The sequence below is a fragment of the Theropithecus gelada genome, chromosome 16 (genome assembly GCF_003255815.1).
Source record: "Theropithecus gelada isolate Dixy chromosome 16, Tgel_1.0, whole genome shotgun sequence".
NCBI classification, from domain to species: Eukaryota; Metazoa; Chordata; class Mammalia; order Primates; family Cercopithecidae; genus Theropithecus; species Theropithecus gelada.
In genome coordinates this window covers 75,714,979-75,735,276 of record NC_037684.1, presented here as the reverse complement: position 1 = coordinate 75,735,276, position 20,298 = coordinate 75,714,979, and the positions used below count along the sequence as shown (strand labels likewise).

Sequence of the window (20,298 nt, the reverse complement as noted above, 5' to 3'; positions counted from 1 at the left end):
TTTTTTTTTATGTTGAGGTATGTTCCTTCCATACCCAGTCTTACTCTGTCGCCCAGGCTGGAATGCAGTGGCACCATCTCAGCTCACTGCAACCTCTGCCTCCCGGGTTCAAGCGATTCTCCTGCCTCAGCCTCTGGAGTAGCTGGGACTATAGGTGTATGCCACCATGCCCAGCTAATTTTTGTATTTTTAGTAGACAGGATTTCACCATGTTAGCCAGGCTGGTCTTGAACTCCTGACCGACTCAGGCTATCCGCCTGCCTCAGCCTCCCAAAGCGCTGGGATTGCAGGCATGAGCCACCACACCTGGCCTCGTTCTGTATTCTTATCCACTGATCTATGTGTGTTTTTATGCCAGTAATATGCCATTTGGGATACTGTAGCTTTGCAGTATAATTTAAAGTCAGATAATGGGATTTTTCCAGTTTTGTTCCTTTCGCTTAGGATAGCTCTGGCTATTCTGGAATTTTTGTGGTTCTACACAAATTTTAGGGTTGTTTTTTCTATTTCTGTGAAGAATGTCATTAGTATTTTAATGGGGATTGCATTAAATCTGTAGATTGCTTTGGGTAGTATGAACATTTTAACTGCATTTATTCTTCTAATCCATGGACATGGAATGAATATATTTCCACTTTTTGTGTCTTCAATTTCTTGTATAATGTTTCATAGTTTACATTGTAGAGCTCTTTCACTTGGGTTAATTCTTAGGTATTTTATTTTATTTTGTAGCTATTTTAAATGGGATTCCTTTCTTAATTTTTTTTCAGATTGTTGTTTTTTTCAGATTTTGTATCCTGCAACTTTGCTGACTTTATCCGTTCTAGTAGTTTTTTGGTGGAGTCTTTAGATTTTTCCAAGTATAAGATCATGTCATCTGCAAACAAGGATAATTTGAGTTCTTCCTTTCGAATTTGGATGCCCTTTATTTCTTTCTCTTGTCTGATTGCTCCAGCTGACTTCCAGAACTGTGTTGAATCATAGTGGTGAAAGCAGGCATTCTTGTCATGTTCCTGGTCTTAGAGGAAACGCTTTCCATCTTTCCCCATTCAGTATGATACTAGCCATATATAGGTCTGTCATATATGGCTTTTATTATGTTGAGGTATGTTCCTTCCATACCCAGGTTTTTGAGGGTTTTTTTTTTTTTGAGACGGAGTCATGCTCTATCACCCAGACTGGAGTGCAGCGGCACCATCTCCGCTCACTGCAAGCTCCGCCTTCTGGGTTTAAGCCATTCTCCTGCCTCAGCCTCCCTGGTAGCTGGGACTACAGGCACGTGCTTCCACACCTGGCTAATGTTTTGTATTTTTAGTAGAGGTGGGATTTCACGGTGTTAGGCAGGATGGTCTCGGTCTCCTGACCTCGTGATCCGTCTGCCTTAGCCTCCCAAAGTTCTGGGATTACAGGCGTGAGCCACCGCGCCCAGCCAAGGGTTTTTATCATGAAAGGATATTGAATTTTATCAAATACCTTTTCAGCACCAATTGAAATAATCATATGTTTTTTGTCCTTCATTCTGTTGATATGATATATCACATTAATTGATTTGCATTTGCTGAACTATCCTTGCATCCCTGGGATAAATTCCCCTTGGTCATGCCAGATGATCTTTTTTTAATGTGTTATTGAATTCAATTTGCTAATATTTTATTGAGGATTTTTGCATCAATATTTATCAGTGATACTGGCCTACAGTTTTCTCTTTTTTTTTTTTTTTGATGTGTTTGTGTCTGATTTTGGTATCACGGTGATACTGGCCTCATAGAATGAGTTTGGAAGTATTCCTTCCTTCTCTATATTTCTGAGTAGTTTAAGTAGGATTGGTGTTAGTTTTGTAAGTGGTAGAATTCAGCAGTGAAGCCATTGGGTCTCAGCCTTTTCTTTGCTGGGAGACTTTTCTTATGGCTTCAATTTTTGTTACTTGTTATTGGTCTGTTTGTTTTGGATTTGCTCATGGTTCAATCCTGGTAGATTGCATGTGTCTAGGAATTTGTGCATTTCTTCTAGATTTTCTAATGTATTGGCATGTAGTTGCTCATCGTAGCCATCAATGATCCTTTAAATTTCTGTAATATCAGTTGTAATGTTTCCTTTGTCATCTCTGATTTTACTTATTTGGGTCTTCTCTCTTTTTTTCTTAGTTTGGCTAAAGGTTTGTCATTTTGTTTAGCTTTCCAAAAAACCAACTTTTTGTTTCTTTTCACAAAACCAATTTTTGTATTTTTTTATATTTCATATTCATTTATTTCTGCTCTGGTTTTTGTTATTTCTTTTCTTTTCTTTGCTTTTCTTTTCTTTTTTTTTTTTTGAGACAGAGCCTTGCTCTGTCACCCAGGCTGGAGTGCAGTAGCCCAATCTCAGCTCACTGCAACCTCTGCCTCCTGGGTTCAAGCCATTCTCCTGCCTAAGCCTCTCAAGTAGCTGGGACTACAGGTGCCCGCCACCACGCCCAGCTAATTTTTGTATTTTTAGTAGAGATGGGGTTTCACCATGTTGGCCAGGCTGGTCTTGATCTCCTGACCTTGTGATCTGCCTGCCTCTCAAAGTGCTGGGATCACAGGCGTGAGCCACCACGCCTGGCCTGCTCTTGCTTTTCTGTTCTTTAGGATGCATCATTAGGTTGTTTACTTGAAGTTTTTCTTCTTCTTTTTTTATTTTTTTAGAATTCAGGCCCCCACAAAAGCATTTTCTTCTTTTCTGATGTGGCACTTATAGCTATAAACTTCCCTTTTTTTTTTTTTTTTTTTTTTTTTTTGAGACAGAGTCTCGCTTAGTCGCCCAGGCTGGAGTGCAGTGGCGCGATCTCGGCTCACTGCAAGCTCCGCCTCCCGGGTTCACGCCATTCTCCTGCCTCAGCCTCCCGAGTAGCTGGGACTACAGGCGCCCGCCGCTTCGCCCGGCTAATTTTTTGCATTTTTAGTAGAGACGGGGTTTCACCATGTTAGCCAGGATGGTCTCGATCTCCTGACCTCCTGATCCGCCCGCCTCGGCCTCCCAAAGTGCTGGGATTACAGGCGTTAGTACTGCTTTTGCTGCATCCCATAGGTTTTGGTATGTTGTGCTTCCATTATCATGTGTTTCAATAAGTTTTTCAGTTTCCTTCATTTCTTCATTGACCCACTTCATTCAGGAGCATGTTGTTTAATGTCTGTGTGTTTGTATAGTTTCCAAAATTCCTCTTATTGATTTCTAGTTTTATTCCAAAAATACATGTGATTTTTGTATATTGACCTTATCCTGTTACTTTGCCAAATTAATAGTTCTACTTGCTTTATGTAGACAATTTGGGGCTATGAAAGTCTAGTTATAATAATTATATTTATTTAGTAACATCTGTAACAGGCATTACTCCAGGTGTCCTCACAGTGTTTTATTTCATCATACCAGCGACACTGTGAGGAAACTGATCTAACAGTGGAAGTCACTGGCTGGCCCAAGGTCCCCAGCTCACATGTATCAGAACCACAGGGGCAAGAGGGGAGACTTAGGGCCTAATTTTGAGGGTAAGACAAAAAGCTAGAATCCTTTTTCTGAAGACTTTCTGTGTGACAGGTGCAGTACTGAGACTTTGATGCACAATTTTCCACTAAATCCCCACGAGGTAGATGCTGTTCTCATCCCTGTGTCACCACACAGGGACTGGGCAACCTGCTGAGGGATAGAGATACTCACATGAGAAGCTGGTGGTATCTATGAGCAGTGGCCACATAAGTGCTCATGGCTGGGCTCCAGGAGGCTCAGGGGGAACCCCATGCCCTCTTCTATTTTTACCTCTTACCATATATAAAATTTAACCCTGGCCGGGTACAGTGGTTCACACCTGTAATCCCAGCACTTTGGGAGGCCGAGGTGGACAGATCATAAGTCAGGAGTTTGAGACCAGCCTGGCCAACATGGTGAAACCCTGTCTCTACTAAAAATACAAAAATTTAGCTGGGCGTGGTGGCGGATGCTTGTGATCCCAGCTACTTGGGAGGCTGAGGCAGGACAATCACTTGAACCCGGCAGGTGAAAGTTGCAGTGAGCCAAGATCACGCCATTGCACTCCAGCCTGGGGAACAGAGCAAGACTCTGTCTCAAAAAACGAAAAAAAAAAAGCCCCAAATGGGTTAAATACATATAAATACATATATACATGTAAAAGTTAAAAGTATAAAACTTCTGCTCTTCAAAAGGTACTGTTCAGAAATGAAAAGACAAATCACAGATCATGAAAAAATATTTGCAAAATGCATTGTCTGATAAAGGACTCTTTTCTAGAATACATAAACTACTCTCACAACTCAATACAAACAGCCCACTTTGTTTTGCCACTTGTGTGACCCCTGGGAAGTCACCAACCCTCTCTGAGCCTCTGTTTCTTCATCTGTACGGGATCTCGTCACCACTGTCATGGTGCATCATTTTCCCACGCAAACCGTTTCTGCAGAGCAGCTCCGTATGTTGTCTGCAGACTGGCGCCAGTCCAAGATGAAACACAGAAACTCAGTGCTTGTGATTGGAAACGTTCATGGCAATTTGACAGTGATGCAGTGTTCAGGCACATGATTTGATTTCATATCTTATAAAAGCATTGGTCACAGTGCAGTGGAAATTAAAAAAAACAAAACCTGACCCTTCTCTTCCTACACTCCCAGATTTTCCATGTTCCAGCCTCACTCCAGGGTTTTCCCCATTCCTCAAACACCTGAGCACCAGCCTGCCTTGGAACATCAGTGTTTGTTGTTCCTCTGCCTGGAATGTTCTTGCCAACCTACGGAGAGCCAGCCACCTTGTCAGTCGGCTCCAGAGCAGATGCCGCCTTTATAGTGAGGCCTCTGTGTGAGGCTGGAGCTCTGTGCTGACTGCAGAGCCCTTGCCCCCCGGCTGGGGTTGTCTGTGGCCTGTGTGCCTCCTCCTGCTATGTGCATTCCATAGGTCTCCTGTTGACCGTCGTCTCTCTGGTTCCTGGAACTGTACGTCATGCAATATTGGCTAAATTACTCCACGAGTAAGGAAAGTTTGGCTACCTGGAAGGTTGCTGTGAGGCTTAGATACGATGACGGACGCTGCGTGCCTGTGGAGTAGTTCTGCTAAAAACATTAGCCCCAGGCTCTTGCCCCGCATCCAGCCTTCACAAGCAACTTACAGTCCTGTGGGGCAGATGTGAAGTAAGTTATAGAGATGTATAGCTCCAACTGTGACATTGCTAGGAAGGACAATTAGAGTGGGAAGGCTGAGGAGGTGACAGCTTTAGAAGGATAGGTACTCACTGGGCTAGGAGAAGGGCCCTGTGTACATGTGTGTGTGTGCACGTGTTCTCTCGTGTGTGCATGTGTGCACACACATGTCCATGAAGGAATGTTCCAGTCAGAGGAAATGGCACATGTGAGGCTCTGAGCAGGAAAAAGCATAATACGGTCAAGCGCTGAGAGGAGGTCGCTGTGGGTGGGCGCGGTAAGCGAGGTGGCCACAGGGAAAGGCGGCGCTGGGACAGCCGTAGGGCTGGTCTGCTCGGCACATCCAGCCCTTGTCTAATGTCCTGTGTGCTGGCCAGTTGCAGAAGGTCATGCAGTGTCTGCCTTCGTGAAGTGGGGCTCCTGAAGCAACCTCCAACTGGAAGAAAGCCACCCCAAGGCACCCATGTCCCATCCCCTTGTCATATACAGGGAAAAACGGAGTCCCTGAGAGGGCGAGGACCTGCCCGGGCTCTGCCCCAGGTTGGCAGCTGATGCACAGAGCTCCCTGCACAGCCTGGGCCACTCAGTGTTTCTGTTTGTTTATGCAGGAACCAGAGGAGCTTTGGGAAAAAGTGCATCCGGTCCTGCCTGTCCTCTGCTTAAAATCTGCTGCTGGTTAATGTCTGTAGTTGTAACAGGGTCTGTGAGTTAAGGTGTTGGTTGCCAGTGTCAGAAATCAACAAGGGTGTTGGAATCTGGGCGGCTGTAGAGACAGCCTGGAGCTGGGCAGGGCTCAGTCAGGGTGCCTGGGGCCCATGGGCCAGAGCAGGTGCCATGCTTAGGCCGCGCCCACCCCTGGCTGCACTGGGGTGGTGAGAGCAGCCAGGACCTGCTACCCTATAGGAAAAAGTCAATTTCCCCAGGGAATCGAGGAAAAGGGAAAAGATGCAGAGAGCCCACCAGTGGCGACAGGGTGCCGGTGGCTTGCCAGGCCCCGGTCTGCTCCCCGCCCCTGGGGAGTACCAGCACCCCAGCTTGCTATCCGTTGGCCCAGACACACCCCACCCCATTTCCGTCAGCGCCTGGAATGCGCTGTGTGCTAGGAGTGCCCCTGTGGTCAGCTTGCGCGCCCTGAAGAAAGTCTTCCTTGGGCAGCCTGTGGCTTCTTTGTAGGCCTGTCCCAGGTGTTATGTAACTCATTGTTTAAGAGGGCCTTGACCGCTGTCTCCTCAGCTGTAAGCTCCCTGAGGGTAGGAGCTGCTTTTCGTCTTGGTTTTCTTTGTTCAGTGCCTAACAGAACGCACTGCCCGCATGCATGTGGGGCAGGAGGTGGCAGTGGCCCAGCAGGTGGTGGGGGTGGCAGACATGGCCGTCCTCTGCCCCCTGTGTTTGGGTTGTGCTGTGCAGTGTTCGCTGGGTGTGAAGGGGGGACAGGGCTGCGTTTGTCATGACTCTGCTGCTTTCTAGCTACTGGGGTGTGGACCAGCCATGCGTGCTCCCTCAGTGCCGGCGTCCTGGGCTGGACTCCCTCCCAGCACTGACTGCCTGGCGCTGGGCTTTGGCGTCAGGCTTCCGTCCCTCCCTGCCTGTTAGCTGAGGTCTAGGCTGACCCCTACCCTTGGCTCTGGGTTGGCTCCCAGGTCTGATGTCACTTTCTTCTCACTACCCGCCCCCGCCTGCTCGCGTCCAGTACGCCTGGGTGGAGAAGCACTTCGGCCCTGACTTTCTGGAGCAGATTGTGCTCACCAGAGACAAGACCGTGGTCTCTGCTGACCTTCTCATAGACGACCGGCCGGACATCACAGGCAAGTGGCCTGCGGCAGGTGAGGAGCATATGGGGAGGGCCCGAGCCTTGGCCGCCTTCTCCTGGCCAGTGAGCACTTAGCTGCTTCCTGCCCCACTTAGTCCTCAGCTGTTTGCCAGGCACTGAGCCCTCCCCTTCGGGAAAACAAGGCCCCTCTGTATGGGCTGTGGCCTGGTGCTCCTGGGAGCTGGGAGGAGTGGGTGCCAGCTCTAGGGTTAACTTGAGGGGTGGCCTTGGGGAAGTCCCTTCAGCATCAAAGCCTTGCTTTCCTCATGTAACACGGGGACTCAACTCTGGTCTCCAAATGTTTGTTTTTAGCAGCAAAACCCAGAGGGCACAGCAGAGCTCCTGCAGGGAAGGTGGGTTGGGACAGAAGACCCCCCTCCCAAAAAACATACAAGCCAGTCAACTTTGAACTGCCGTAGAAAGGAGAGGGAGACGGGCGTGGCGACTCACGCCTGTAATTTGGGAGGCTGATGCGGGTGGATGGCTTGAGCCCAGGAGTGTGAAACCAGCCTGGCCAACATAGCGAGACCCTGTTTCTGCAAAAAAATACAGAAGTTATCTGGGCATGGTAGTGCCTGCCTGCAGTCCCAGCTACTCCAGGGGCTGAAGTGGAAGGACTGTTTGAGCCCAGGAGTTGGAGACCAGCTTGGGCAACTTGGTGAGACTACCTGTCTCTACGAAAAAACCCCCCCCAAAAATTAGCCAGTGGTGGTGGCGCATGCCTGTCGTCCCTGTGACTCTGGAGGCTGAGGTGGGAAAATCACCTGAGCTGGGGAGGTAGAGGCTGCAGTGAGCTGTGATTGCACCACTGCATTCCAGTCTGGGTGACAGAGTAAGACCCTGTCTCAAGAAAACAAAACACAACACAACACAGGAGAGGGGAAGTGTGTGGGTTTACCTAACTGAAAAGAGGGGTGAGGAGGGCCTTGGCCAGCCAAGTCTAGGCGTTGAAACTGCCCGTGAGTGTTGTTGCTTTGCCTCCTGGCTCTGCCCTGGCCTGCTTTCCCGACATCCTCCTAGTAGCCATCGGTAGTTTCAGGTCTAGTCTTTTGGACACCCCAGTGGGAATATACATTCTATTTTTCCCCTGATGGTTTTAGCACTGGCTTGGGAAACATGCCCACCTCCATCACTGTGTCCAGAGGGTGGATTCCATGGCTGTACCCATCCCACCCCACCCCACCCTCCCCAGCCTCGTGGATTCCTGCCAGAGTCAGGGCAGACAGTGGCCTGTGGGGGCAGTGACCTTCAGGGCCCAAAGGCTGACTTGGCCTCCATCTCCAGCCACAGGGAGCTGGGGGCGGGTGTATAACCCAAAGGGGTGGCATCTCACCAGCAGCACCAGTGTGGACACGAGGGATTGAGGCCTGGAAAGGCTGCAGGGGGTCTGTGGTCAGCGGCTGGTGAGCTACAGAGTTAGTGCCACCTGACCTTCCCACAGTGGGCCAGCAGGATGGCGGGGCACGGAGAGGGAAGTCAGGGGAACGCCGTGTGGTGTAAGCCATCAGGATGGCGGAGCACGGAGAGGGAAGTTGGAATACCATGTGGTATAAGCCATCAGGATGGCGGGGCACATGTCTCTTGGCAGCGCTGGTGGTGACGGCGGCCTGCACAGTCAGTCCCTGTTGACTGAGTGCTAGCTGCGCGTACTGAGGGCCTCCTTGCTGCATCTCGTGCCATCCTCACACCCGTTGCGAGGCAGGTGTGCGTGCAGTCACCACTTTACAGAGGAAACTAGTTTCGGTGAGGCCAGATGCCTGCCTGGATTACCCACATTTCCACCCTAGGTGGCTGCGTTCCAGGTCTCCACTGCTGAGCTGAGTGCTGCTTTCCCACCCACAGGGGCCGAGCCAACCCCCAGCTGGGAGCATGTCCTCTTCACCGCCTGCCACAACCAGCACCTGCAGCTGCAGCCCCCTCGCCGCAGGCTACACTCATGGGCGGACGACTGGAAGGCCATTCTGGACAGCAAGCGGCCCTGCTGAGCTGGACTGTGCTTCGGGCTCCTCTGTGGGGCTCTGACCTCAGGGCTCCCAGCTCGGGGCCTGTGGGGCCAGTACGCTGCTCTGGGGGTCCCTCCCAGACTCCTGGGCCCCATGACCTCCTGCTGCATGTCCCTTCCCTTCCCCAGCCCTGCCAGGCCTTAACCTGATCACAGGGCAGGGCTGGGCCCTCTGGGCGCTTGGACATAGACATGTGGTCCCAGGCCATTCAGCCTGACCTCAGGCAGCAGGCTCCAAGCTACCAGAAGCCCAGGGGCTCAGGACAGGGAGGAGTTGAGGCCACTGTTCAGGGGACTGGTGGCCCTCTCCACTCCCTAGGCAAGTTCTCTGAGGCAGAGGGGAGTTCCCTGTTCCCAGAGTCTGCAGCCATCAGTAAGGAGGACGGGAACCCGGCGACTGAGGTGCTTCCAGGTGGGGTTGAGCCCCGCTTATGGTCTCAGCCGCAGCACCCCTTATTCCAGCTGCCCTGCCCAACCTGCTCACCCCACACGACCTTCTCTGTATTCAGCAAACACTCACTAGGTGACAGCGGCCACCAGGCTCTGTGCTGGGGGACGATACCGGCCCTGGCCTCGACCAGCTCAGAGGTTTCTCACACCTCTGTTCCCAGGGCCCTGCTCAGGGCCCAGCAGAGAGTCCATAGGCTTGAACGTGTGTTGAGTGCATGAAAAATAAATGCTGTTCACGTGTGTAGCTCAAGGCTGTGGCCTGCCTCAAGACCCTCTAGCGTCTGCCCCCCTGGGACCCAGCTTCAGGTCTTGTAAGGGGGCAGTTCCACTGCACTGAAGACAGGCAGAGGAAGGCATGACTTCAGCCTGCACCTCGCAGGGTGGGCCCTAGCAGTGGTCTCCTTGGGGCATCTCCCCGCTCTGGTTGGTGAGGCTTAGGAGATGGGCCTTAGTGGTGGTCTCCTTGGGCTACCCACCTGCTCTGGTTGGTGAGGTTTAGGAGATGGGCTCCAGACACTCGGCTGCTTTCTCAAGTGCCTCCTTCCCGCACCTGCCCCAGTGCCCCAGAGCAGGGTCCCCCATCCTCTGCTCTTCTCCCAAGGCCAAGTTTCTCTAGGGTCACAGGAGCCCTGTGGGGGAAAGCGGGTGTTACAGCCTCAGCTTCTGTTCCTTTTGACCCACTGGGAAGTGGCAACTTGAACCAGCCACCTCCCCACTACCCTTTGGAGAGGTTTTGGGACGACTTTCTTGTCCTTATGCCCTTCCCCTTACTGCTCTGACCACTCTCCCATCATGGCCCTTGAAGGGAACATGGGTTGCCCACACCCCTAATCCACCCCAGCTCTGGGGCCCTCCTGGCAGGCCTCTCTGCCGTATATGACAGAGATGCTTTGGGCTGCCCTGGAGGCAGGGTCAGGTAGGAGGGAAGACAAAGGGAAGGCATTCATGGCCCAAGGTTGGCTGAGCTTTTTGATGTTCCTGTTCTTATAGTCTCAGGAGCTTAGGCTCCATCACCCACCTTAGGGAGGGAGGACCCCTCCAGGCCCCATCACCCCAGCTTAAGGAGGAAGAACTCTAGACTTAGCCAAAGGCAGATCTCTACTGCACGCCCCCCCACCCGCTGAACTGACATTTTTCTTTGGGTTGAAGGGGAGAGGCAGGACCAGGAATATATTTGGGGTTGCATGATGTGATCTGAAACCATCTGGTCCAGGCAGGGTGGTGGTTGGAGGAATTCCTAGCTGTCTTGCCACATGGCTCTGGAAGGAAGTCTGACCCTGGGATGCTGGCTGCCCAGCTGCTCCTGAGTCCCTCTGCCTCTTCCTGCCGTCTGAGGTCTCACCTGTGGGGTCCTGAAAGTCCCTCCTAATGAAGCAGGAGAATGAGTGATGGGCGGCTTCTTTCTTGTCCCCAGCAGGGCCTGTCCACCTGCTCCACGCCCTGTTCTGAGAGGGACTGCCCCACAGAAAGGTTCAGAAGACTCTAGTCACAAGCCCTCTCCTGGGGCCAGCCACACCCTGAAAACATTTGTGACTATAACTTGGGGTGCAGAAAGCAACTTGGCTTGTTTCCATCCTGGGGGCCCTTCTGATGACAGACACTCAATCCTGTCTGGATTTTCTCAGCTGCATCCTGGTTTTTCCCTCCCTTCTCCTGCCCAGGGAGAGCCCTGGGCCTGGGGGCCAACTTGGTGAAGGGGTTTGGGCCAGGTCACTGAGACTGGTGTTCACTGACCCCAAGGGAGCTGTGGAGGGGCCCTGAGGCCTTTTGTCCACAAAGAGTGGGGCACGGCCTGGCGGGGCCCCATTGGGGGACATTCCCTCCTGCCTCTTGCCCCAGCCAGGAGATCTTCGTTGAGTATAGGGGAGGGCAGGGCTGGGCAGTCTCCATCAGCTCCCAACCAAGCGTCCGCAAGAATAACGTGCTCTGAATCCTTCAGTAGACGGACTGTTCCGAAACCTTTTCTTTTAGACTGATAATTGCCATCAGTTTTAAAGGTCAGTTTAGGAACTCCATGCTCCAAATTGCCGCATTTGTTCTCTGCTCAGTTATCATCACTCACCCTGAGGTGGGCAGCTGCTTCAGCTGCATAATTTATTTAAAGAAGAAAAAATAATTGCAGGGGCAAAAATGCTTCAGAACATGACCCCACCTGACAGATGGTATCAAAGCAACTTGCTGTGACGGTGACAAGCACTTCGAGGGGTGACTGAGGGGCTGCAGAGGCACTGTGGAGCAGCAGGAGGAGGCCCCGAGGGCCTCAGGTCCCAGCACAGTCTCCCACATGGAAGAAGGGGCCAGCCCCTGGCTGAGGCGCCCTGCAGAGGCCCAGGGCTGGGGGGAGCTTGCTGAGGTGGAAACGGGAAGCAGGCGTTGACGAGTGAGGTGCCGTCTGCACCTGAATGCTCAGCCAGCTGCTGCCGTCCCCATTGCACTGACTTCGACCAGGACCCCAAATTCATGATTGTGTCAACATTCTCCTGATTGAGGCTGGGCGTGGTGGCTCACGCCTGTGAGCCCAAAACTTTGGGAGGCTGAGGCAGATGAATCAGTTGAGGCCAGGAGTTCGAGACCTGCCTGGCCAACATGGTGAAACCCTGTCTCTACTAAAAATACAAAAATTAGCTGGGCGAGGTGGCGGGTGCCTGTAATCCCAGCTACTCGAGTGGCTGAAGCAGGAGAATCACTTGAACCCGGGAGGCGGAAGTTGCAGTGAGCCAAGATGGCGCCACTGCACTCCAGCCTGGGCGGCAGAGAAAACTCCATCTCAACAAAAAAAAATTCTGATTGAAATGAAGGTCACTTTCTCGGAAGCTTGGGAAGCGCGTGTTTTGCATCAGAACCAGTTTTTGAACCCCAGAAAAGAAGATCCACCCCCGCTAGGAAAGCTAGGCCTGGTTCTGCCCCATGGCACGTCAGCTCTATCCCTCCCTCATCCACCGGGCTGGCCTCTCAGTGGCTCAGCTCTCGGTGAAAGTTGTGATTCATTGGAAAGTACTGGAAAGATTCAGAGCTCTAGGACCAGAGCCCCTGGAAGGGGTGACATCCCCCAGGTGGAGAGGGCGCTGGGAAAGCAGGTTTGTGGAGCATGTAGGAGTCGTGGCCGCACGCTCAGGTGTATGGGGAATGTGCCCCTGCTTCTCTGTCCTGCCAGAGGGTGGAGGCATCTGACTCCCACACCTGCTCTTCAGCAGGGGGGCCTCCGCAGGAGGGCTTTGTCATTGTCCCCCGGCTGCTTCCCCACTGCAGCCCCTACCCAGCTTGGGTGGGGTCCTCGCTGCCTGCCCTGCCCCCCTGCCACCTCTCCTCAGCCCCCTTCCAGGTTCCAGACTTCCACTTGCGTGTGTCAGAAACACAGCTCAAACGGACCCATGCGCACATGTGCAAAGCTCGTGGGCCTGAGAGGCCCAGGGCACGCTCACCCCCAGGGGCTCACACAGCCTGACCAGGCTTTCTCGTCCTTCCTGCTCTCTCATTGCACTGTCTACCTCTGCTTCCCGGCCTGTGGACGCTCCCTGGAGGGCAGGGCAGCTGGCACACTATGCCCATGCTCCGAGCGAGCCGCTGAGCTCTGGTCCACAGTGGTGGTAGATGATGTCACAGAAACGGCTCAGAAATAGCGAGGGGTGGTGGTGGTGGTGGCAAACCTGGCAGCAGAGCCTGTGACGAGTGCAGTGACGCCTCACAGCAAGGCTCAGGGGACAGGTGGCCTGGTCTGAAGTCACCATAAGCAGAATAGGCTTCGCACCAGGACATCCGGGTCAATAACAGCCAGGCCCAGGCTGGCGATGACTCATGTTGGAGGGGCTCTGGCCAGTGCCCTGGAGGGAAGGCGAGGGAGCAGTCTCACCAGGTGAAGTTTCCTTCCAGCATTTGGGTGTAAACCCTCCAATGCACAGATGGGCTGGGGATGTGGCCTGCTTGCCACGGGCGACAGAGGCTGCTGTGTGGCGAGTACTGCGGCAGGGCCTGCTCTGCATCCTGTGCACCCTGGGGTGGCACTGGCGGCACTTTCCAGCCCTCGGGTTCCATCATGTGGTCTTCTTACTTGGGCCTCTGGGTGGTCACAGGGGGGTCACATGACTCGGTAAAATGTGTCCTCATTCACAAGGGGCCCAAATGCTGGGGAGGGAGGCCCAGGGTGGAGGAAGGGTGGCCGCCCCCCCAACTCCCTTCCCAACCCCCCCACAGACCTCTGTGCTCTGCATCTGTGCCTGAGCCTCAGTGGGGGTGTTTTTTAAATTGTGAAATGGACATTCTAAGGACATCTCTCTCTGAGTGCCCAGCATATAGATACAGCTCAAAGGATGGCAGCCGGGATGAGGATGATGAGGCAGAGATGAAGGGGACACATGTGTGTGCACCATGCACACACACACACACCCCCCGCCAAGTGGTGCGGACTGGAGTCCTCCAGGCTGGCCTCGGGCTTCAGGGCAGAAAGATTGTGGGGTGTCTTTAATTTTCTGGGTCAGGGTTCCCCACTGGGACCCGATCCAGCATCACTTTGACAATAGCTGTTTCCTTAGCACTTACTGTGTCCCGCCACTGTGATCAGCACGTTTCACGGCCACAGAATCACTCTTTGGAGCTGTCCCCAGTTAGGGATGGCGCGAGCCATCTCTGCGTGGCCAGGTCTGCTGGGGCTGCCCTAGGCGGTGACCATGCTGGGGCTGTGCTTGTGGCCTCCTGGCACTGTCCTCTGGCCTGGCATTCTCTTGGGGCCCAGGTGTTCCTGGGTGAAGCAGGGCCTGGGGTCGGGAGCTGGGCTTCCGTCTGAAGGGGGTTCCAGGTGCTTAGCTTGCAGCAAAACTACAGGACGGGCAGAAAGGGTCAGGCCAGAGCAGGCCAATTCTTAGAGGCCAGAGGGGCAGGCCCAGCCACTGAGGTGGCCTCAGTTGTCAGTCTTGGGGCCGGGGAGGGTGAGGAGAAGGGGATGGGAGAGAATCGATCTTCCACCGTGTGACTGACTGGTGCTTACATATGCAATGGAGACAGCACTTTGTAGACAACTCCTGTTGCCCCAGTTTTCTTCCCAGCAATCCTGCCAATCAGGCCAAGTGATGACCCCCACCACCCCATGGGAAGGTAGGGCAGGTGTCATCCAGGACAGGAAGTCCGTGGGTAGGGAGGAAGGAGATGACCTGGGGAAAGTTCCCACTAGCCCAAAATCTGCCTCTGGTCCTGGGTGGGAGGAGAGTCTCAGAGGGGCCACACTGTTGGAGGGTGAGCCAGGGCCCTGGGAAGTGACCCCCATTTGTCTTGGTTCAATAGTAGGCGTATGTGTTGGGGGTATGAGCAAGAGAACAGTAATCCCACAGAAAACCCCAGCTCGTGAGGGGCCGGTTCTGCATGGCGTGAGAGAAGTTGAACAGGTGACCACCAGGTAGGGCCGCAAGGCCCCCTGCTCTCCCTCAGCCTGGAAAGGAAAAATCCAGGGGATCCTGTGTGCTCGTGGAGGAACCACGGTCACGAACTTTGGTGGGCAACCGCCTACTTGACGAAGTGAGCTGGGGCTGAGGGCTGCAGGGGACCATGCAGTCTGGTGTCAGATGGGAGCTGCAGCCAGACCTGAGGGGCTCAGAGCACCCGTGGAGCCCAGGCAGGACTTCACTGGCTGGGCCTCGGGAGCAGGCCCCTCGCTGAGCTTCAGGAGCTTGACGGCAGAGCAGGCAGGGCGGAGGCCCATCCCCTGAAACCTGGCGGCACGGACAAGCCCCGAAGCAGAAACCAGCTCCTGGATCCAGATGCCCCCGTGGCAGGGAAGGAAATGAAGGAGACCCTCTCAAGCGCAGAGGGACCATCAGCCCCTCCAGGGCATGGAAACTTTGAACAGACTCAATGCTTCTCCCAAAGAGCCTGAGTTAAACCAAAGATCACTTGAATGGAAAGACTGAGTTCATTTTAATTGGCAATTTAAAAAAAGTGGTGATTAGTTGTAGTTAATAGGGAACAGTTATTTGCTGTTTTTCAGTTATCTGAGTTTTCAGCACCTGATTCTGTCACACCTGCGCTTCATTTAACCCTTCCTACATCCTGCGTCGTGGTGTCACCCCCAAAAAACCAGGGCTCAGAAAGGCTCATTGGCAAGCCCCCCAGCCACACAGCAAGCAAGGCTGGAGTGGGAGCTCAGCCCCCAGAGTTTGCTGCAGAGGAGGGAGGGACAGGGCGTCTGCAGGACAGGGCCTGGCGCTGCCACGGACTTGCTATGTGACAGTTCTCTGAGCCCACTTCCTCTGCTGACAAATGAGAGTGGGTCTGCGTCCAGGAGAAAGGGTTGAAGGAAATAGGGACATTTATTCCAGAATGTTGCTGCTCGATTGAGGAAACTGACTTCCTCTGTAAAGCAAGGCAGTGGGCTTGGGGATGGGAGTCCTAAGTGGGGAGGACAGGCCTTCCACAGGAACTTGGAGAGTCCTTCCAGGGGCATTGTCGTGGTGTGGCCACCAGGTGGCAGCACAGCCCCCTTCAAATGACTGGTCGTGCGTGCTTATGATGGGGGGTGCATGGGTACAGGCGGCTGTGGGGAAAGAATGGGGAAGGGCCCCGTTCCCCACGTGCTCTTCTTGTCCTCCTGGGCTAGCTCTTCTTCCCCTTACGCCCCAGGCTGCTGTGGACAAATGTCTGATGGGCCCAGGGCGCCAGCCAGACTAAGGACCCGTGAGCAGCCTACCAGGGTAGGGGGCTCACCCTTGGCCAGCAGAAACCTTCTTGTCTCCAGTCACAAACTTTAGGCACCCACCACCAGCAAGACCTTAAGGAGGCCTGAAGAGGAAAGTCGCTCTGCTTCCAAGCCAGGGCTTTGTGCAGGTTGCAGCTGGGCCTTGGGCTGCACCTCTAGCCCACCCACAGCTCCCTGTCATGTTAGGGATGAAGTGGGATCTCCTTAGCTTAGCACCAGAAGAAGACCCTTCAGGACCTGGCCCTCCCCATCTCCCTGGTGCTCCGGGCTCCTGGGGCTCCTCGCATGCCTCACCCGCAGCTTTGCACCTGCCTCTCACCTGTCTCTACCGGCGCTTTCTGCACGAGCCCTGGCTCTTCTTCCCTGCAGTGGGGAGGCAGTGTGGGCCGTGTCAGCAGCAGCTGTTGCAGTGGTACCTTTATCCAGGGCTGCCCAGGCCTGGGAGGCTAGATTGAGGGTGCCCTGTGGCTTTGGAGAGGGAGAGGCTGGGTCTCCACGAGCTACAGTCCAGAAAAGACTCTTTTCTTCTGGGCTCTTACAGGCCCTAAGCCAGTGTATGCCAGGGCTGTAACAAGATGACTCTTAAGGGTAGAAACACATGCAGATAGTAAGCAAGTTGCCTGTGCATGGATCGTCTCTGCCCTGTTGGCAATTTGGGTAAAATTACAAAAAAAAAAAAAAAAAGTCCTTGATTAGATTTGGCAAGGCTGGCTTGTACCCACAGGTCGGGGCCTAAAGAAGGAACCCAGCAATAATCAGTCTCCTTAAAATTTAGAGAGAAGCAGGGCTGAAGAGATGCAGCCTGGGCTGCAAACAGGCTGTGGGCGGAAATCCTGTGTTCTCAGCCTGGTTTTCTGCTGACTCCTGGCAGTTTTGGCTCTTTGGAGAATGATCAGGCAGTGGCGTGGGGCTGCAGTTCACACAAATGGCCACTGGATGATGCCAGAGGACCGGCTCTGGATGCTTAAGCCCTCACTGCCTTCCTGGAGGGGCCTCCCTTGGGGCCTGCAGTCACCACCCAAACCAGACTTGCCCCATGTTCTGGTCCCATAAGGACGTTCCTAATGATGAGCATCTCTTTCTGACCCCAGGCATGTTCTGGAAGCTCTTGTGAGCAGGCCCTGGGGACCTCAACCACTTGGTTGGCCGAGGGGCAAGATGAATCACCTGAGCTGTGACTTCACCTAAAAGACAGAAGTGCTGTGGGCATTTGAGACTTCAGAGACAGACTAGGGGTGGCTAGGGTCTTGCACGGGCCTGGCTAGGAGGGAGGCAGATGCTCAAAGACATCCATGGGTCCCTGTTCTCATGGTAGGTTCCATTTGCTGCAGGCCCCTCCCATGGTGCCAGCACTGAGCGCCCACACACGCCAGATGTTGCAAGCTGGCAGTCCTCAGAAGCGCTTTGGTGGCTCACCGTATTTTTTCACGGTGCTTTTATATCCTCCACCGCAAGTCCTCAGGAGGTGGGCACAGACGGCTAGGCTGGTTGGGCAGTAATCTGACTAAACATCCTGCCCCAGGATTCAGTCCCCGCCCCTCTCAGACCCAGCCCTGGTCACAGGTTTGTCACCTCCTGGCTCCCTATGGCCTATCTGAGACACTGACCTCTGCCTAAACAAAGCAGACGATGGTTTCCCCTGATATTCCCACACCTCACCTTGGTCTGTCCTTCCCGCCTGCCCCCACCTCCAGCCTGAATCTCTTCCTTCCCTCCCCACTTATTTCAAGCCTGTTTTTCCTTGAAGGCCCCACCTGCCTCTTCCTTCTCCTAAAAGGTCCCCGAAGACTTCAGTCCCCCGGTAGTCTCTCTCTTCTGTCCCCTACAGCCCTCACTGCCTAGACTAACTGCAAACAGACACCAGGGAAGGAGTTGACTTTCCAGGGCAGTGGAAAGAGAGAAACAGGGAGAGGATCCTACGTGTATTGAGCAAATGCCAGACACTTCATCACGTCATGAATCCTCCTGGTGAGGATGAAGTAAGGTTCACATAGACTTTTTCCTTTTTTTTTTTTTTTTTGAGACAGAGTCTCACTCTGTTGTCCAGGCTGGAGTGCGATGGTACTGTCTCTGCTCACCGCAACCTCAGCCCCTCCCAAGTTCAAGTGATTCTCCTGCCCCAGCCTCCTGAGTAGCTGGAACTACAGGTGCCCGCCACCACACCTGGCTAATTTTTGTATTTTTAGTAGAGACGGGGTTTCACCATGTTGGCCAGACTGTTCTTGAACTCCTGACCCCAGGTGATCCACCCGACTCGGCCTCCCAAAGTGCTGGGATTACAGGCGTGAGCCACAGTGCCCGGCCCACATAGACTCTTTCAATTCTGTGAAAAGTCATGCTGAGAAGGTGCAGCCCAGGCTCAGCTTGACTCCAGGGCTGATGCCCAGCACCTCAGGCTGCAGAGATGAAGATGCCCAGAGGCATGCAAGAAATAGAAAGGGATAGAGTAGCAGGTGACTCACACTGAAGGCTCCCCCATCATCCCAAATCCTCTAAGGGACAGAAAATACGTTTTTAAAATTCATAACCACATTGAAAACAAGACTGGTGCACTCGGTTGACCAGACACTATGCTGAAGGCCTTAAAGGTAGGAGAGGCTGGGGCCAATGGTGGGAGAGGACTGGCTGCTGCAAAAAGTTGGGGCCACTGTAGGCCCCTGGGCCCTGATGGGATGATTGTTCAAGGTGCTCAGTAGAAGCCACAGGTGAATTCAGGCCTCTTCCTGACTGCCACCACCACCACCACCACACACACACCACACACACACACACACACACACACACCCCACACATACCCAGACCAAGCAGAGAACACAGGTGTCTGTGTTTTGAGAGAGCGGTCATCAGAAGTAATGTGAGTGCAAGGCTTGAAGGGGCAGGCACTGTCCTAGAAGGCTGGTGTGTTTAGGGAGAATGGAGGCCCCCATGCACAGAACATTAGGTAGCAGCTGGTGGTGCATTCTGCTACCCCACGAATGGGGCAGGCTGTGGGAGAGAGCTGTGGTGCTTGCAGATTGGCTAACCACGAGCCTCAGATACAAAGATGAGCCTGTGAATGACAGCAGCAAACTCCTCAATGAGAGAACTGACACCCAAGGAAAAGGAGTTAATGTACCAGGATGAGGACTTCAAAAGGTATAATCAGTATCCCTGGAGAGATGGGATAGGCTATTGGATCCCCAAAAAGATCAACTAGAGAATCTAGAAAGTTAAAATGTGGTCACTGAAAAACTCCATAAATGGGCTGAATAGCAGAATGGATACAGCTGAAGAGCAAATAAATGAGTGAGAGGATTGAGCTGAGGACTTCTAGAATGCAGCATGAAAGGACAAAGAGATGGAAAGCACAGAATAAAAGTTAGGAGACATGAAGGACAGAGTCAAAGTTTCATTTTCTGGTCCCAGAAGACAACCAAAAGAATGCAGGGGAAGAAATTTTCAAATGCTGAGATTGGCAATGTCCCAGAACTCTGCCAGTGCCTGTCAGGATGAATGAAGAGGGAGCCTCTACCGGACAGACATGTTGAAATTTCAGAACACTGGGGATAGAAAAGATTCTAAGTATTTCAGACTGAAAACAGACGACTTGCAAAATAATGGGATACAGGAAGCCAGAAAAAAAAAAAAGAAGTAATTATCTTTAAAACCTGAAGGAAAATAATGTCAAACTCAAGAATTCTAAATGCAGCCAAATACAAGGATAAAAACACATACTGAGACATGCAATGTCTAAGATGTTTAGCATTGATAAAATTCATTTTTGAAAGAATTGTTAAATGATGTGCCTAGCCTAACAAGAAGAAAAAGTAATCCAAGAAACGGAGGCTGAGTGCGGTAGCTCATGCCTATAATCCCAGCACTTTGGGAGGCCAAGGCAGGAGGATTGCTTGAGGCCAGGAGTTTGAAACTAGCTGGGGAAACATAGTGAAACCCCATGTCTACAAAAAGTAGCAAAATTAGCTGGGCATGGTGGTGCTTGCCTGTGGTCCCAGCAACTTGGGAGGTTTAGGCGGGAGCATCACTTGAGCCTAGGAGTTTGAGGTTGCAGTGAGCTGTGATTGTTCCACCGAACTCCAGCCTGAGTGACAGAGGAAGACCCTGTCTTAAAAAAGAAGTAGAATACAAGAAACAATGATGAGCAAAGAAACCAATAAAACTTATTAAATCTAAGTAAATGTTGATTGCTTGAAAG

At 52.7% G+C, this 20,298-nt stretch overlaps 1 protein-coding gene across 2 annotated transcripts in view; it reads left to right on the top strand.

The window, feature by feature from the left end:
* The window catches only part of NT5M (5',3'-nucleotidase, mitochondrial), a 38,655-nt gene extending 28,981 nt beyond the window's left edge, over nucleotides 1-9,674 (top strand). Inside the window, exons 4-5 of one of the 2 annotated variants that reach the window (XM_025362620.1) lie at nucleotides 6,853-6,967; nucleotides 8,815-9,674. In XM_025362620.1, coding sequence (XP_025218405.1) covers nucleotides 6,853-6,967; nucleotides 8,815-8,957 — 258 coding nt within the window. In that variant the 3' untranslated portion in view covers nucleotides 8,958-9,674. Of the gene's footprint in view, nucleotides 1-6,852; nucleotides 6,986-8,814 lie in introns of both variants that reach the window. The other variant, XM_025362619.1, reaches the window with a different exon arrangement.
* Nucleotides 9,675-20,298: the final 10,624 nt, after the last annotated feature.